The sequence below is a fragment of the Scomber scombrus genome, chromosome 18, assembly GCF_963691925.1.
Source record: "Scomber scombrus chromosome 18, fScoSco1.1, whole genome shotgun sequence".
In the NCBI taxonomy this organism is placed as follows: domain Eukaryota; kingdom Metazoa; phylum Chordata; class Actinopteri; order Scombriformes; family Scombridae; genus Scomber; species Scomber scombrus.
Genome location: NC_084987.1, coordinates 9,449,242 through 9,465,075, shown reverse-complemented (window position 1 = coordinate 9,465,075; position 15,834 = coordinate 9,449,242). Strand labels below are relative to the sequence as shown.

Sequence of the window (15,834 nt, the reverse complement as noted above, 5' to 3'; positions counted from 1 at the left end):
ATTGAAAATGAACATTGATGCAGTTTGAGACAGAAGAAGAAGCCAAATCTCTTTGGGTCAGAGTAAATTAAAGTATTCATACTTCTATGTTAAAACACTCCATTAAAAGTTTTACAAAATGTAAAGATTTAGCAAAAAAATAAGTGTTAAATATCAGTGTGAAAGTAGGAGTATTTTTATACTTAAATTGCATTTTTCTGGTAGTGCTTGTGTTCTTTTACTTAAAGGCATGACTACTTTCACACTGTGGTATTGCAACTTTTACCAAAGTAAAGGATCTGAATACTCCCTCCACCGCTGATTGGGATATAAATGCGGCTTCAGAGCAATTTCCAAGCATAAGATTCTGTGGAAAAAGACTGAATATTCACCCTTTTGCTAATTATCGGTGTAAAATATCATCGCTATCAGCCCCCAGAGGCACATACAGGCTGAACCCTGGAGAGCACATAGCCAAAGATCCATCACCAAAGCCTTCCATGGGAGACAAATTGCTCGGAGCAAACATCCCCGCCACAAACCATAATCACAGCTTTGCTTTCCAGAGATGTATAGTGGGAAAAGCTGAAGTCTTTTATGTGTCTAAATCTCATGTTCAAACAGACATCAGTCATCTGCGCCCACTTTCCTCTCTCTCTCTCTCTGTTGACTCTTGAAATGTTTCCAATAAATCTGTGCAGAAGTTTCAAATCATATTTTGTATGAAATATAACAATCAAGGCAGTTTTGACTGGTAGCTTTAACCATTAATTCAGTGACAAATATGGTCGATCGGCTTCCTCCAGCTTTGCGAACACGAGGATGAGAGAGAGATCCCTCCTCTGGCACTGCACCCATGGGAAAAGAGGGCATGTGGCTTAAGTGTAAAACTCTTGTATGATTAAATTGGCAAGCTGTGAATGTGCAAACAGTAATCGGATCAGAAGGGGTTTGATCTTTTCCTACAAAGGAGAAAGGTTTTTACATAAATAACAAATCATTAGAGTGTTGGTCTAATCGGCCTTAAATCTTTTTAAGCTCAGACTCTCAAAAATGTCTGCAACATTTTTAAGTCATAACTGAAGAGACATGTACAGTATCACAGTCTTAAGAGTGTTTATATTCACTTGGAAATCTTTAAAAGGCATATTTAATCAGTAAGACGTCTGCATGTGTCTGCATTGCAATGAGAGGAAATAAAGTGGGCGTGCGAGATTTAAATTTGCCTAAACCCATTTCCTCCAGCTCGTTTGTAATCCTTCTGCATCAGTAATTCTTCAAACATACCAATCTGTCACATCTGTGAGCAACTTTGAATGAATGGCAGTTGTTATATGTGATTACTGTCCTTTGGTTGTTTCCCTCTGTTTATCTTTTCTTAAAGTTTGCTATTGCAATTATGTCTGTTCCCAGACCAGCAGCTGCAGAACAATAAATAAAGTCAAACTGAGTTTTTACGCTGTTAGAATTTCTAATTTACACCCACAGCCGAGACATCAGTTTTCAGCCTCACACGGAGACAGTTTGGATGGAAGAAGTTTGTCACATAAGTTGAACCCCTTCAATGCAGCTTTGTACTGCCAGCCCCCCTTCAAACATGTTTTAAGACATATAAAATCCACTGCTCGGGAATTATAAATTGTGTCTGATATACTGGGGTTTTTTTCCATCAAAGTTTAATAGTTAGAAATTCTTAACCTGACATCTACGCCTTCTCCCTCAAAGTCGAGAATCTATGAATACGTAAATATTTTCAGTCCTTTAAAGGACTAGTGTGCACAGTTTAGTGTCATTTAGCAGTAATAATAAATAATTTAGTACTTCCTGACTGACCCCCAACCCCCCTCCTCCTGCCACCCAACTTCACCCTCCATTTCCAAGACTGTTTGGTTTGTCTGTTCTGGGCTATGTAGAAACATGTCTGTGCACCATTGTGGCCTTTATGGGAGGGGACACACTCCCTATGTAAATATAAAGGGCTCACTCTAAGGTAATGATACATGATTCTTATTCTCAGTGATTATACGCTAATTAAAACATATTTATGAATATTATATTCCACTTCGGTCAAGTCTGTTCCACTAGATGCCACTAAATTTTACACATTGGTCTTTTAACTGCTAGAAACGATATTTCCTACTTCACTGTAATGTCCATGTGCACTGGAGGTTTCAAGTTTCTACATCAAACTTGTGTAGGTTTCACTCTGGACCATGATTGGCTCAAAACTAGTTGTGATGTAACAAATCACTCTGAAAACAGAGAAATTTTCCTCCTTCAGAAGATGAATGTGAAGACTTTTTTCTAATGTCAAACTCTGCACAGACATCATTCTGCACAGTGAGCTGCATCCAGTGGAAGTAGGAACAATAAAACACATTTTTGAGTGTAGAGAGACTTTAAGTATAAGTTCTTGTTTTTGTTACTGAGATCGTTAATGGTGCTAATGCATAACTGTGTAAGCAGTATTTTACTGTTGTAAAAATAGCATCAAAATCTTTGGAGCCAACATGTTCGTCCCATGTTTCTTCTAGTTTTTAATGCAACAACACGCAACTCTGATTATGTAAATGTAAACTATGTTTTCTTTCTACCAGATTTTCTATTTGGATCAACTTCAAGTGACATTAAAGCACTGAATAACTACATAACTGATTATTTTGAACATGAGTTGTGAACTTGGAAGAAAGTCAAATAAAGACATGACCAAATATGTAAAGTTTCTCAGTGGTTATGCACTTTTATTCAAAGTTTTAGGTCCCACCGTGGGTCCCATGGTAGTTAATACCAGGATCAGCTCATAATCCCTGAGAAGCCAGTATTGGGAATGAACTGTTCGAACCCTCCAGATACTGGAGAATAAACACCACAGTCATTTAGCACAGTTCAAAGCAGTACAAAATCATGTCCAGGTCATTAAAAGCGTATGTAAACCACCAAGGGAATTACATTCTAAACATATACAATCACTACTCATTTAAACAAAAAGGTACAGTACACAATACTGTAATCAAGATGTACAGTGCAACCCAATATGGGTGAGAGAAGACACAGAGGGAACAAACACCTCCATGTGGAAACACTGATGTTGCTCTTGTTATCTTCTCACCTCAAAGGCCTCAACAGCCGTTATTATGTGTAAGTACAGAACATTCATGTTAATAAAAACAGAGAGGCTCATCAGTCTTTTGTGCAAATTATTATAGACTGCGGCTCAGATTACACATGTGGTTGTTATTTAGATACCACTGCTTCAGACTGCCTTTTTTCTTTCTATTTTGGGCTCACTTCAAATGGCATCTGTCCAAGCTAAAAACGTCGGAACCGTTGAGGCTGAGGAGGTGAGAGTCTTTCCAAGAGCGAACAATCAGCTCATTTGAACCTAAGCTGTGCAATTTCAAACAAATAAAACATATATTTCAAAGCATTTCAAAAGCTGATTGCATCCCCCAAATCAAAATCTCTTCCACTTTTCATTTTTTCCCCCCTGATTGTTACAAATGCAAGGAGTGTTATTAAATATATAAGAATGAATAAATGTTGAGATTTTGAGGGTTGTTTTCTTTTTCTTATTTTTTTTTTTTTTTAGTTTTGACACCAATCTGAAGCATGTCATTATAGGACGTAAATTAGGTGAGAACACCTAAAATATCAAAAGTGCTTTGTCCTGACATACCTCAGATTAGGTCACCTAAGGATGCATTTGGAAATATGCCTACTGCCAGCTCAAGTTATGGGAGAAATAACACTGTCAACTTAGAAGCACAAGAACATCTTCATATTAGAGCATTTGTCCGGAGTCTTCTGAGTAAAACGATCTAAACAAAATTACCTGGAATTACCATTAATATGTGATAAAAAGCCCAAAAGCCTACAAAGATAGACCTGTGCGGCTTTCAATTTTTAAAAGCTAAGACAAAAAAGTAACTGTTAATGTAAAGCTGGCAAAAAGGCTTGAATATATGACGATACATTCTATGAGAATTGCAGAAACATTTACAAGCAACATATACGTACATCACAAAGCTCAACTGATTGCCTGCAAAGCTTAACGCTGAAAGCAACTTCCTGCCGGGAGCTGGAATCCTCCACCCGAGCAGTATGGGGCGAGGTCCTGGCTCCGAACAGGAAGGAATAGTCCAGAGGCGGGCCGCACAGCAGCCCAGTAAAACTATTAAAGACCGCGCACCACTGTAGTAACAATACAGCAGCTGCGCGGTCTAATACCAAACACTGGTCCCCACGAGCCTTTCAGATACCGAGGCACGACGGGGACGAGGATGAGAAAAGAGAAGTCGCCCTAAAAGGCAACCTGGGGAGGACACCATGGAGTGTCTGGATACAGGAGACAGTGCACAGACTTGAACCTGGAAGAAAGAAAGAGAGAGAAAAGAAAAGAGACAGACTTAGATTTGTGTTGAAACTGAGGTTAAATGTGTCACGTCGTTAAATTCAGAGCGGTCTCTCACCTTGATGGATCCTCCTCCACTGGAAAAGCTCCTTTCAAATTGATGATGTTGCTCTTGTTTTCGAACATTCCATAACTGAGGGTGATCTGAAGGACAAATGATAAGGGACGCATGTAAAACACTGTTCTCATGCTTCATCTATGCTTCAAACCACTCTGATGGTGTAAAAAAAAAAAAAAAATTATAAGAATAAGCTTAGCCTCTCACCTGCTTATGAATCTCAGATCTTGACACTTGTTGCAGGTTCTCCAGGTGGGAGTGAAACAGGTTGCTGCGGGTCAGAGGAACCCCCAGAACCGACTCAATGATGTAACCGATGGTGCAGTCGTCAGGCAGACGGATCTTCTCTGCTGTGTTCATGAAGTGGCCGCCGCTGAAAAAAGACAGAAATATCTCGTCAGCGTTGATGTCACACACCTTACTTTTGGAGTCAGAAAGTAGAAAAGTCTCTACAGTAAAATATAATTCAGGATTGTGAATCTGTATCTTACCTGGCCCACGGGCTCATCTTCAGTGCCAGACCCCGGCTCACACAGAAGCCAGCTCCTCCAGTAGCAAACCAGAAGTTGACCGCTTTCTACAAGAGGTGATGGAAAAGTTTGTTAATATGACAAGAATTATCTAAAAGTCAGCATGATCTCAAAAACATGAGACGCACAAAAATAAGATTTTTCTACGTACCATTTTATTGTCCCCGAGCCTCTCTGTGGCCTCTATGGGCCGGTCCAGACTGGGTTTACCAATGTACATGTCCTGTGTGTGGGGATAATGGGACAGCTGCTTCACAAGAGTCCGAACATTCACGTAGTTGTCGTCATCAACGTGACAAAACCATCTAAGAAGCAGAAACAAAAGCATCATTAGATCCTGAGACATTCAGATTAATGCAACAATCCTCCAAATCTGAAACAAAATATGTACTTACTTTTTCCCAGACTCTATGAACTTATCGTATTCCACCGCCATCTTGCAAGACAGAGCCTGTCGGCTATGAGCTGCGGAACAGTTGGTGTTGATTGCATGACTCCCTGTGGCATCAATAAGAAAGGAATAGGAGTTAGATGATAAGAGAGCAACATCAATGGAGGCTCTATGTGTTTTAATGTCATCTTTCATGGAGGCAAAAAGCTCAAAGCAGAATTTTAACGACCTTTAAGATGCGATTTAGCTTTTTTTTAACACAATGTGCACCTCTGTTCCCAAACACGAAATCCCCCTCATTAAACTTACCGATTTTCTTTTTTAGCTCCTCGTCTTCTCCGTCAGTGAAGATGTAGGTCTGTAAGCAAATAAGGGAAATAACAGGTAAGTGGAATTGGTCTTTGATGTCCACAAAATCGAAACCCCTTTGGCCGATCATGTGAAGCGGTCACACGATTGCCCCCAATTCAGCAGTGTGTCCAAAGTCCTCCTTCCTCATATGAAGCCCGGTGTGATTAGCATCAATCAACATGTCTTTTATGCAGTGGAAAACACATTGAGTTAAACAACCCCCTGATATAATAAGGCCCTTTTGTCCTGCATTTCACTCTCTCCATGGCAACTATGCAGCCACCCCGAAGCATCCCAGACATAGAACAAAGGAGGAGGCAGACTGTCCGCCCCCACGCACACACACACCCCATTCATGCATCCCATCCCCCGGTTGAACCCCATCCGCTGTGCTGGACCTGCTGCCGAGCTTCAACATGTCCAATGAAGCTAAACAGTTGCATACAAATGTTACAGTCGGTGCATATCCGATAAACCACCAGCACAATCCTCTCCATCCTCTCCGCTGCTGCTGTACGACTGACAAAAGGTTAAAAGAATCAACCCACGAGACTCAGGTGCTTGTTAAATGTAGCAGTTACTCATAAAAGGAGTTCACAACAAAGGGAACCTTACCCGAACACACTTTAAAGAGCAGGGAGGGATTAGACTTCTCTTTATGATTGCTCATGCTGAGCAGGTGCAAGGTGGTGAATAGTGCTGATGAAAAAGGTGCCGGCCTCGGGCTTTGTAACCGCCAGTGGTCTGTTTACACTTCACCTGAGGTGAGCCAGCACCTGCCGAACATCACGCTACCTTATCTACGCCACGTGTCTCTACACGCCAGGTCATGATGCCTCAACCCTCATTGACAGAGCACCCTTTGACAGCTATTACCCACAATCATGCAAACCCAGCAGATCAGTGATCTTGCCTCTCAGCAGTCCTCTGACTTTACTTGAAATAAGAAAAATGTCTTTCTACTCCAGTTTGCTTTTTCTACACAAAGCAAGCCTGCTCGACTCATTTGTCGAATAAACTGTGAGCAGATGTTGCACGATGCTAAAGCCGTGAGCCTGTATTTGTTTAAGGAAGGGTGGTGGTTTCACTGGTGAAGGGATCAGAGGCTGGCGCTGTTTGCTTTAAATCCTGTTGAATAGACAGCCTAATCACTGAGGCAGCTGCCAGAGCTGCCAGGGCACTGACAGAAAGAGAAGGAGGGAGGGGAGGGAGGGAGGATGGAGAAGAGGGGTGGAATCTCACTGCTGATTAGTAAATCGAAAACCGTGTGTGGCCATTCACCCCCACTTCACCCCCTATCCTGCCCCCCCACTCCCTCTGAGCCACATACACGGCCAGAGCCTCTTGAATAGAACAATGCTGTGAGTTTTCATGCTGGGTAAAGTCTCCACTGGGTAAATTCTAAATATGTTTGCCAGCATTTGCATACAGCTGCAGGAGTTAACTAAAGAGAAACCTCCTGGGGAAGGGTTTTTTTTTTCTATCTTTGTTCTCAAACTGAAACTTAAAAGCACAGTTACTTTCAAGGAATACTAATTCCTGATACCGGAAAAAAAGAAAAGAAAAGAAAAAAAAGATGCCTGTGTGTGAAGCAGAGATAAGAGTTGAGGGGGCACGGGGTGAAGAGGGACATGAGAGCAAAGAGAGGGGGGAAGGTTGCACTCCTGACCAAAGGAAAGCCTGGCACGGTCCTGTCTGAGCTGAACGTGGTGCCTGGCTGGCTGTCTCCAGCTCCACGGGAAGGAAGGGCACCAATCCCCCACTCCTTTCATTGACCACCTCCACCCTGATTCCTTCCCCCTCCTGTCCCACACATTCAAAGCATTTCAGCACGTTTCATCAGGACAAATGATTTGTAAAACAGCTCACAAGAGAGCTTGAATACAGCCGGACAAAGCGCTATTAAAAGTAGTCCCTTTAAAGTAATTTCTGCAACAGACTGGCAGACATTAGGAACACCAGGCTGTCCTCTTCAGCGACACCCATCCACTTTCTAACCACTTGTACTTCACAGTAAAGCCATTTTATTAACTCGACTACAGCGCCAAGTGTTTCTTTTTTTTTCTTCTAAATGCTAAAAGCGCTCATTGTTGAAGCGCTGGCTAATTATCCTACCCTTAAAAGAGGAATGCGTGGCACACCACCATAAGGACGTTGGTGCCAGCTGTTCGTACACTTGCAAAATGAATTTAGGCTCTGATAACTTAGCTACGTGCCAGATTTATAAATCAGTCTAGGAAAGGGAGGAGGAGGGTGTAGCTTCTCCAACTGTAAGATTAAGCTGTCTAATGCTGCTAATCTAGAGTCTGGAGCAGGAAATACTGTGATTCATTTTATTCTTTTGTTTTAAGAGCCCTCTCTCATTGGTGTTATATTGTTCCTGAGTGATGAATGGGGAAATAATAGAAAACAGGAAGATGTGCTGTATGTGAAAAAGTTCAAAAGGACACTTTTTGTCCTAGAAGCACAAATTAACAGATAAATTGGGTTTCAAATGTTTTCGTAACAACAGGTAATCATTTGCATAAAGATAATAACAGGTTGGATTTTCAAAAAACAATGAATAGGCTCAAAGATTAAGGCTGCAGACACTATTGTGTCAACAAAACTATCAGAGAGATAATCTACCGTCCCTATTCTCATGTAAACAGCAGCAGATAGCAACTCCATCTGCATGAGAGTAAAGAGATCCCACTTTGAGCAGAGAAGTAACAGCACACTCAGAAAATTAAAGTGGTCTAAACAACAGATTTTGCACAAATAATACTTTTCTCCCTTGTGTCTACAGCTATAAAGTGATCCAAACTCCACAGATGTTCATCAGCTGAGTGTGAGAATCAAACCTGAACATGGAGGATGGCCATATGTACATGGTGGGAACTCAGAGCATCATATGGCCATCCTTTGTTCTGCCTCCCCTGACCACCTGGCACCCTTCCTCCAGGAACTCCCTCTTGCATTGTGGGCTCAGTCTGTCCTTTTTATCCACGCAGCCACCCACCAGCTGCCTGCCTATAAGCCCCGCTGTTGTCAAATATGGGTTAACCCACAGCATCCAGTACAGTAATTACAACTAATTAGCTCCACCACCAATTCACATATACACTGATGCTGAAGAAGCCTAGTTTGGGCAGCTATGCAGGTAATCCTAATCCTGTCTGATCTGTGAACAGCTTATTAGGCCCATCATTACAATTTTATAGACATTATACAAATCTTAACCTCATCGACACACAAAGAGAAGAAACTTCTCTCCAACCTGTATGTGACAGCACCCGAGGCAAATTAAAAAGACTTTTGGAAAAGCATATGAGACACATCTGGATGCAGGATAAAATCACTTTGACTAGCTACTGTTTTCTTCACGCTATAGCTCTGAGTGTCTTTGTGTACCCTCTAAAGGAGCTTGGTTCTCAAGGCTACATTTTCATTCTCAGCGTGTTACTTCCCAGCACAAACTTGCCTATAGATGCACCCCTTTGTCCCTGGCATCCCCTTAACGAAGCCCCCGTTTTCCCATCCCTCCGTATGCTTGACCCAGACTCAGCTCCCACGTTCCCATGGAGAGAGGGGAGACAAGGGGTTGGGAAAGCTTTTCTTCCCCCTTCAGAAAGACGCTTTGTTAGTGCTGGAAGGGGGACAGCGCTGGAGTCGGTGCTGTGAAGCATCCATTGCACCAGGGCATTCACAGGGACACCCACAAGAGGAGGAATAATAGAAAGTGGGGAGAGAGGGGGGCTGCAATAGGGAGAAGAGGGAGTCCTGAAACTGTTCCCTCCGTTCTCAGGGACATATCACTCAGAGGAAAATAAAAAGTGACAGAGCACAGGAAATTCAGCTTTGTGGACAGGGCTTGTGTGTCACCTAGTGACAAGAGGAACAATGCAGAACTGTAATCAGTAATCATACAGGCTTCACCTGCGTGTGTACACTGGCAGCACTCCAGCACAGTCTCAACAACAACGACATAAACCCAGAAACATGCAGATCATTTCCAAAAACCTTTACAGTATTTGGAGTAAAGTGAATTAGAATTCATTTTTGCACTTTTCCTTTACCTGTTGCATGTTTCTTGAGATCCAGGTGTCCAGGAGCAGATTCAGCCTGGACTGGTGGAACTTCTTGGTGGTCTTCACAGCGATGAAGATGTCATCAGCGCTGATGTCCTCGGCTGGAGGCGGGTCAGCGGTGGACGCAGATGAGCTTACGGGCTTCTCCACTTCCCTCCGTCCTCGGGTCAGCTTGGTGAAGTACGCCGAGAATCCTTTCTTAACCTGCGCGCTCCCGGGCTGTGCGTCGCCCTCCTCCTCCTCTTGGAGTAGAGAGCGCGTCCCGGAGTCCTCTCGGTTGGTCTCCTCATGCACCTGAACCCGGTGATGATGCTGCACAGCGACCAGGAGCAGCACCAGGCAGAGACATGCTGTGCTGGCTACAGAGATAGCGGTCTTCTTTCCATTACTTTTCAACATGATTTAACCTTTTTCTTTTTCTTTTTTTTTTAAAAAACACTAAAAACTATGAAGCGGAGCAACGAATTCCCAATGCAAAGTCCATATGGTATTTTTTTCTCAAAAGAACAAAAAATTATAAATGAATGGCTCGTTACTGTGCATAGCCGGACAGCAAATAATGATAATGAGCCAAGGGGGGGGGTGCTATATAAGCTTCCATGCTGGCCACGCCTCATGGGAGGTCCCTGAATGCAGCATTTCAGCCAGTGACGCTGCAATGGGGCGTGCTGATAGTGTGTGTGTGTGTGTGTGTGTGTGTGTGTGTGTGTGTGTGTGTGTGTGTGTGTGTGTGTGTGTGTGTGTGTGTGTGTGTGTGTGTGTGTGTGTGATAGGATACTTTTGAGGACAAATTTCGAACTTAGGGCCAGTAAATTGGGGACAAAAGCTGAGCTGTGTCCCCAATTTTGTTTGGGTCTGTGGTGGTTAGGGTTAGGCAAGTAGAGTTGTGTGTATGTGTATGTGTGTGTGTGTGTGTGTGTGTGTGTGTGTGTGTGTGTGTGTGTGTGTGTGTGTGTGTGTGTGTGTGTGTGTGTGTGTCTGTGTCTGTGTGTGCGTGTGTGTGTGTGTGTGTGTGTGTGTGTGTGTGTGTGTGTGTGTGTGTGTGTGCACAGTGGGGTCACTTGCCGAGTTCAGTTTGACTTTTTCAGATAATATGAGTAAAAGATTGACGCAAAGAAAACAAAAGTGCAGGTGTTCACGGGGAAAGGTGCGTCTCAAACTGCAACATTCACACAGTGACTCATTTGAAGAAGCTTAACTCTCCAGATCTGAATCTGCAATCGGACTTCAGAGTGATTTTTCTTTCAAGGTGAAGCTATTTGAATTCAGCCAAGTGTGAGCTGGGTGTTCACCAGAGAAACAGTCTCTATTGTTCCTCGTTGACCTTGTGAGGACTCTAAACAGTTGGCCATTCCTGAACACTTGTTATTCAAATTCTGGCTCTCACAACTGAGTGCCGTCTGGCGCTGGGACGCTGACCAAAGACACGAGTTCCATTAAGACCGATTCGCAGCTGGTGGAGCCTCAATAAACACCCGAATCCCAGCAACTAGAAGATTTCGTATCAAAGAAACTAGGACAAACTCCCAAAAAGTCAAAGTTGTCCTTTAAGGTAGAATGAGGCTGAAGCTGAGTCACACCCTTCATGTCTTTCATAAATCTGCTTGTCCTGTTTACTCCTCTGTCTTTCTTTAAAATCTGCAAGTGAAAAACTTCCTTTCCACTGCAGGTGTTTTATTCTTTTTAATTCTGGGACACACTGCACATAAGTTACCTCTATGCTTTGTTGCTCCTGACTAGGCTTTTTGTTCCCATTTTAAAAGTGTGCATAGAAAAGCGTCTAAAAGCAAGTGTAAGAAACCAGGCAGAGGGGGTTGTCTCTGTGGCCTTCATTCTTCTTCCATTAACCGCCCTCTTTCTGCTGGGGCTTGCAGGGCATTCGTCCCACCTTGGAAACTCCTTTCTGGTCTTTTGGACTTTTGGAAAACAATGTTAGCTGTTAAAATGGCAAAGCAAAGTTGTGTCAACCTCCCCCCTGCACTCACAGTGTATTTTAACCTTGTGCTCTCTCCATCGACACCAAAATCTGTAGAAGCGCTTTTGAAATCATCCCACAACCCTTCTTCATCTTTGATCCCCCCCTAAACAACATCACCGCTGAATTCCTGGGAGCCCACTTCCTCACCATAATGTACACAAGCCCACAAATAAACACCACAGTCTGCTTGATTTTCCCCTGATCATATCAGCATGTTGGGGGAACTGAGCAGCTGGAGAAGCCTGTGTCGGATGATGAAATTAAAGGGCTGCTCTTTACAGTACTGCTTTTATAAGGACGATTACATAATGTGTGACAAACAGCAGGTAAAGAATAAGCCTTATCTATCTCTGTGATCATCCCACTGCTGTCCGAAAGACGCCATTGCAACTTTTCAGTCTCTGTTACACACCGCAGAAACTGGAAAAAATGTGTAACATATCAGCAATAACTCGATACTCTGCACAATGTATATATATCCATCTTGTTGGAAAAAAACACAACATGCAAGGCATTACCAAAAAGCCACATCTTTCTTTTGAGCTCATAATGTTTCGATTTGGTTTCAATTTCAGTCTGTTTAACATTCCTCAGGATGATTCCCCCGAAAGTTTCCAGATTTTGAAGCTTTTGTTTATTAGTGGCTGGTTCAACTGGATGTCAGTTTTTGACAATCTATTCAAAGATGATGCTTTGCAAGGTCAGTCGTGTTCATCGTCCTCTATGTGAACAAGATTTGTAAAAGTGCAAGGCTACGACTTTGAGGGTCAGTGATGAGAGCCGGGCGGTGGGATCAGTCTTCACTTGTGTTTATTTTCCCAGCGTGGACACACTAGCTCTGGTGGAATTACAGGTCACACCAGAAGTGAGAGCCAGGGGACCGTGCGTCCCTTCAGAACTCGGCTTCAGTTTCCCGCCTCATGCAACATTAGATGAAGCTTTCCAAGGATCACGGCTGAGAATACTTCAGCAGCTCCAGAGACAAATAAATACAACCTGTTTTTATTGATCTGCAGACACAGTTCCCATAAGTCTAAATTGACTTTTTTTAGGTGAACACAATGTACTATAAAAGTAGGGCACAATACCTGCAGAAGCTTGGCTGAAATAAAGAAAAAACGTTCCCATAATTAATGTTAATAAAAAAGTTTGCACAAAGGTTCCTCCCTCTGTCTTGAGTACCAATGCTGACACAGTGTTAGATGTATTTATTTTATCAGAAATAATTTGATTGATAGAGGTTTTTGCCATTGTATGACTGTGGTGCTAAAGTTCATATTTAGTCAGTTAGTGTACTTGCTAACAGATATTTGGTTTGGGGTGAATTAGAAGACACCTGTATTTACCAAATATTAAAAAAAAAAAATAAAAAAAAAATACAATATACAATATACAATATACATCTTCCAGTAACACATATATAAAGTCAAAAGGTAATGAGGTTATGTTGTCCTATAACCTTTAAATAAAATATATATATAAAAGATATCAGTAGAGGAAGAAAGAAGAGAAAGACAGTGAACACGAAACACAGTGTTCACATTAGGTAGAATCACATCAAAATCTTTTTTAGATTAATTCTATTAAACATCATTTTCTGTGCAATATTCATATAACATATTCATTCAATAGTCTGAAATGTACACAGTTTTGATTTAGCCCGCACAGATTGTCTTAATCAACCAATATTGATCTTTTCTTTAGTTAAAATAATTGCCTCACCGCAGCCATAGTTGTTGAAATAATGTGCATACATACATTTATATAACCAAGATCCAATAAGTTGCATAACACCCCCAAAAATATCTTTCTTGCCAGAAGTGTCAGATTACATGGCTGACAAGTCTGCACATCATCACATCTTTTATTTGTGATGTGTGAAATGTTTTGTATTATAAGAAACACCAACCTTCTTTGTTTCACACACCGCACAAACCCATTTTTTGTTACGAGAAACAAGATATTCACTGGGGACCCACCAGGTTTATATTTTCACTGAGAGAGGGAGACCTGAAAACCTGCTGACAACTTTGATTTATTCACATATCACAATGAACATTCTAAGAGGTGGAAAGATGGTGTTTTTTTGTACTGAGAATACCCCCCTCCCTCCATCTCCTCTCCTCGAATGAATGGCCATTTTCCCAACCAATACAGAAACTCACTTCCCTGTTTCAGAGCGATATTCAGTGCCCTGCATCCTTCCTGAGACAGGACTTTACAATAAACTTGCCACTGATTACTCTGAAAAGTTTATTTGTCGTTGATGTGAAAATTTTTCTAGGAAATTATTAATCACTTTTTGAACCCTCCACATGTAAATTATTCAGAAAGTTGTGTTTAATTTGATAAATGAAGTAAATCAGTGCCATGAAATTACATTGACATTCACAGTGACTGAAAGCAGTAAAATAATACATAAAAAGAGAGTGAAAGAACATCTACAAATAACTCAATTTGTAGGAAGTTTACTTTGCTCTGGACATGCCAGACTTTATTTGACTAACTTATTTAACATAAATACGATATTTTTCTATTTGTATAGCAATTACAACCCAGCTTGAAAAAGTAATGACCAGACCACCACACAGGTCACATGTAAAATTGAGGTTAATGCAGTTTGCGACAGCTTTATTAAGACTAGTATACAAGTTAACATCAGCTTGTGTATACAGCTTGTGTCTACAAACACACTAGGGGGGCTAAATACTGGTATTAAAGTAAAATAAATATCTTGTAAAGCCTACATGAGTTATTTTTTAGGTAAATGCAGTTTAGTTGAAGCTCCTGCAGACTCTGTCCATGGTACTGATTGTGTTGGTAACATTAGTTGGCCTGGTCATAAGATAACACAAATGGTTAAATCCATGGAAACAATGTTTATAATGATCATATTAACAATTGCTCTGCATAATTACAGCTGCAATCATGTCTTGTCATCCCTCATTAATGTTTGGCTTTACATAATATTGCACTCCATCATAAATTGGTTCGGTGACCTCCTCTGCTTGTCTTTCTTGGTGTGTTTTAGCATTTAGTACTAATGCTCTATATTCTTAAACTAATGATGTGGGTTTGCTCTGGTGTCCAATTCATATCTGTGAATGTCACACATTGTCCACACGTATGAATAAAAATGCCAGAGTGGAAGTGTTGATATCTTTAAATCTAAACTTAAACCTACTATTTTAGCCTGACTTTTGATTAAGAATGATTTACAGACATTGTTAACGTTATTTTATGCACTTATTTTACTGTATTCATGTTGTAAAATGTTTTACTTTATCTTTTATTTCATTATTATTAATATTATTTTTCTCTCATTGATTTTATTTGTCTCTTTTTATATATTTTATATAGTTTTTAATGTAATTTTCATTTCATCATTAGTATAGGTTTTTTTTCTATATACTCTATTTTATATAGTTTTCATCATTTATATTTTTTGTAACATTGGTCTCAAATTCTTTTAATATTTATTGTCTACACTGAATTGCACTAACCTGTATGATACTTTATTTGTATAAAAGGTACTATACAAATAAAGTTTGATTGATTGATTGCCTGTTTACTTCCATTAAACCTGTATCAGACTCTGAATATGAGAGTCAAAAGGCTGAATCTTATGACAGTAATCATCACATTTGAACATTACCATAATATAGGACTAGGAGAGAAAAATCTGCCACATTTCCATGTCTGCTAAATCTAGTCTAAGTCCTTACAGCCCTTACTTTATCACATTACATTATGCACTGTAAATACAGTATATGTACTCTAAAGGTGAGGGATGCAGAAGCCCAATTATTTTGAGTGTTTTTAGCCTATTGGTTCCTACTGAAAATGTAAATCATTAAAAACGGTTCAAGATTATATGGCTTCACATTTAAAAAGGCGAATTTGTTCCCTTGAACAGCTGTAGTCTTTTTAGCAGATGTCACTCAAATGGGAGAAAATATAATACATTTTATTTACAGCAGCAGGATGGTGACTCAAAATAAACTAAAGTGGCTGAGTTCATGATAATGAATGAACATGTCACCCAGTGTGATGGTGGCAGAAAAAC

General features: G+C 40.9%; 1 protein-coding gene across 1 annotated transcript; it reads right to left on the bottom strand.

The window, feature by feature from the left end:
* Positions 1–2,640: 2,640 nt before the first annotated feature.
* Positions 2,641–10,307, bottom strand: lfng (LFNG O-fucosylpeptide 3-beta-N-acetylglucosaminyltransferase). The gene is made up of 8 exons (XM_062438477.1): positions 9,779–10,307; positions 5,679–5,727; positions 5,374–5,476; positions 5,130–5,283; positions 4,940–5,025; positions 4,656–4,821; positions 4,449–4,534; positions 2,641–4,346 (listed from the first exon to the last, which is right to left on the bottom strand). The coding sequence occupies exons 1-8, from the start codon at positions 10,187–10,189 to the stop codon at positions 4,280–4,282; spliced, it is 1,122 nt and encodes a 373-aa protein (XP_062294461.1). The 5' UTR covers positions 10,190–10,307; the 3' UTR covers positions 2,641–4,279.
* Positions 10,308–15,834: the final 5,527 nt, after the last annotated feature.

Bases quoted from the DNA above. Each gene is read 5' to 3' on its own strand.
- lfng (XM_062438477.1), bottom strand. From the start codon at position 10,189: ATGTTGAAAAGTAATGGAAAGAAGACCGCTATCTCTGTAGCCAGCACA. The intron at 5,026-5,129 runs GTACGTAGAAAA...CACCTCTTGTAG, and splicing joins GGCTCGGGGACAATAAAATG to AAAGCGGTCAACTTCTGGTT. The intron at 4,347-4,448 runs GTGAGAGACCGC...TCTTTCTTCCAG, and splicing joins GTGGAGGAGGATCCATCAAG to GTTCAAGTCTGTGCACTGTC.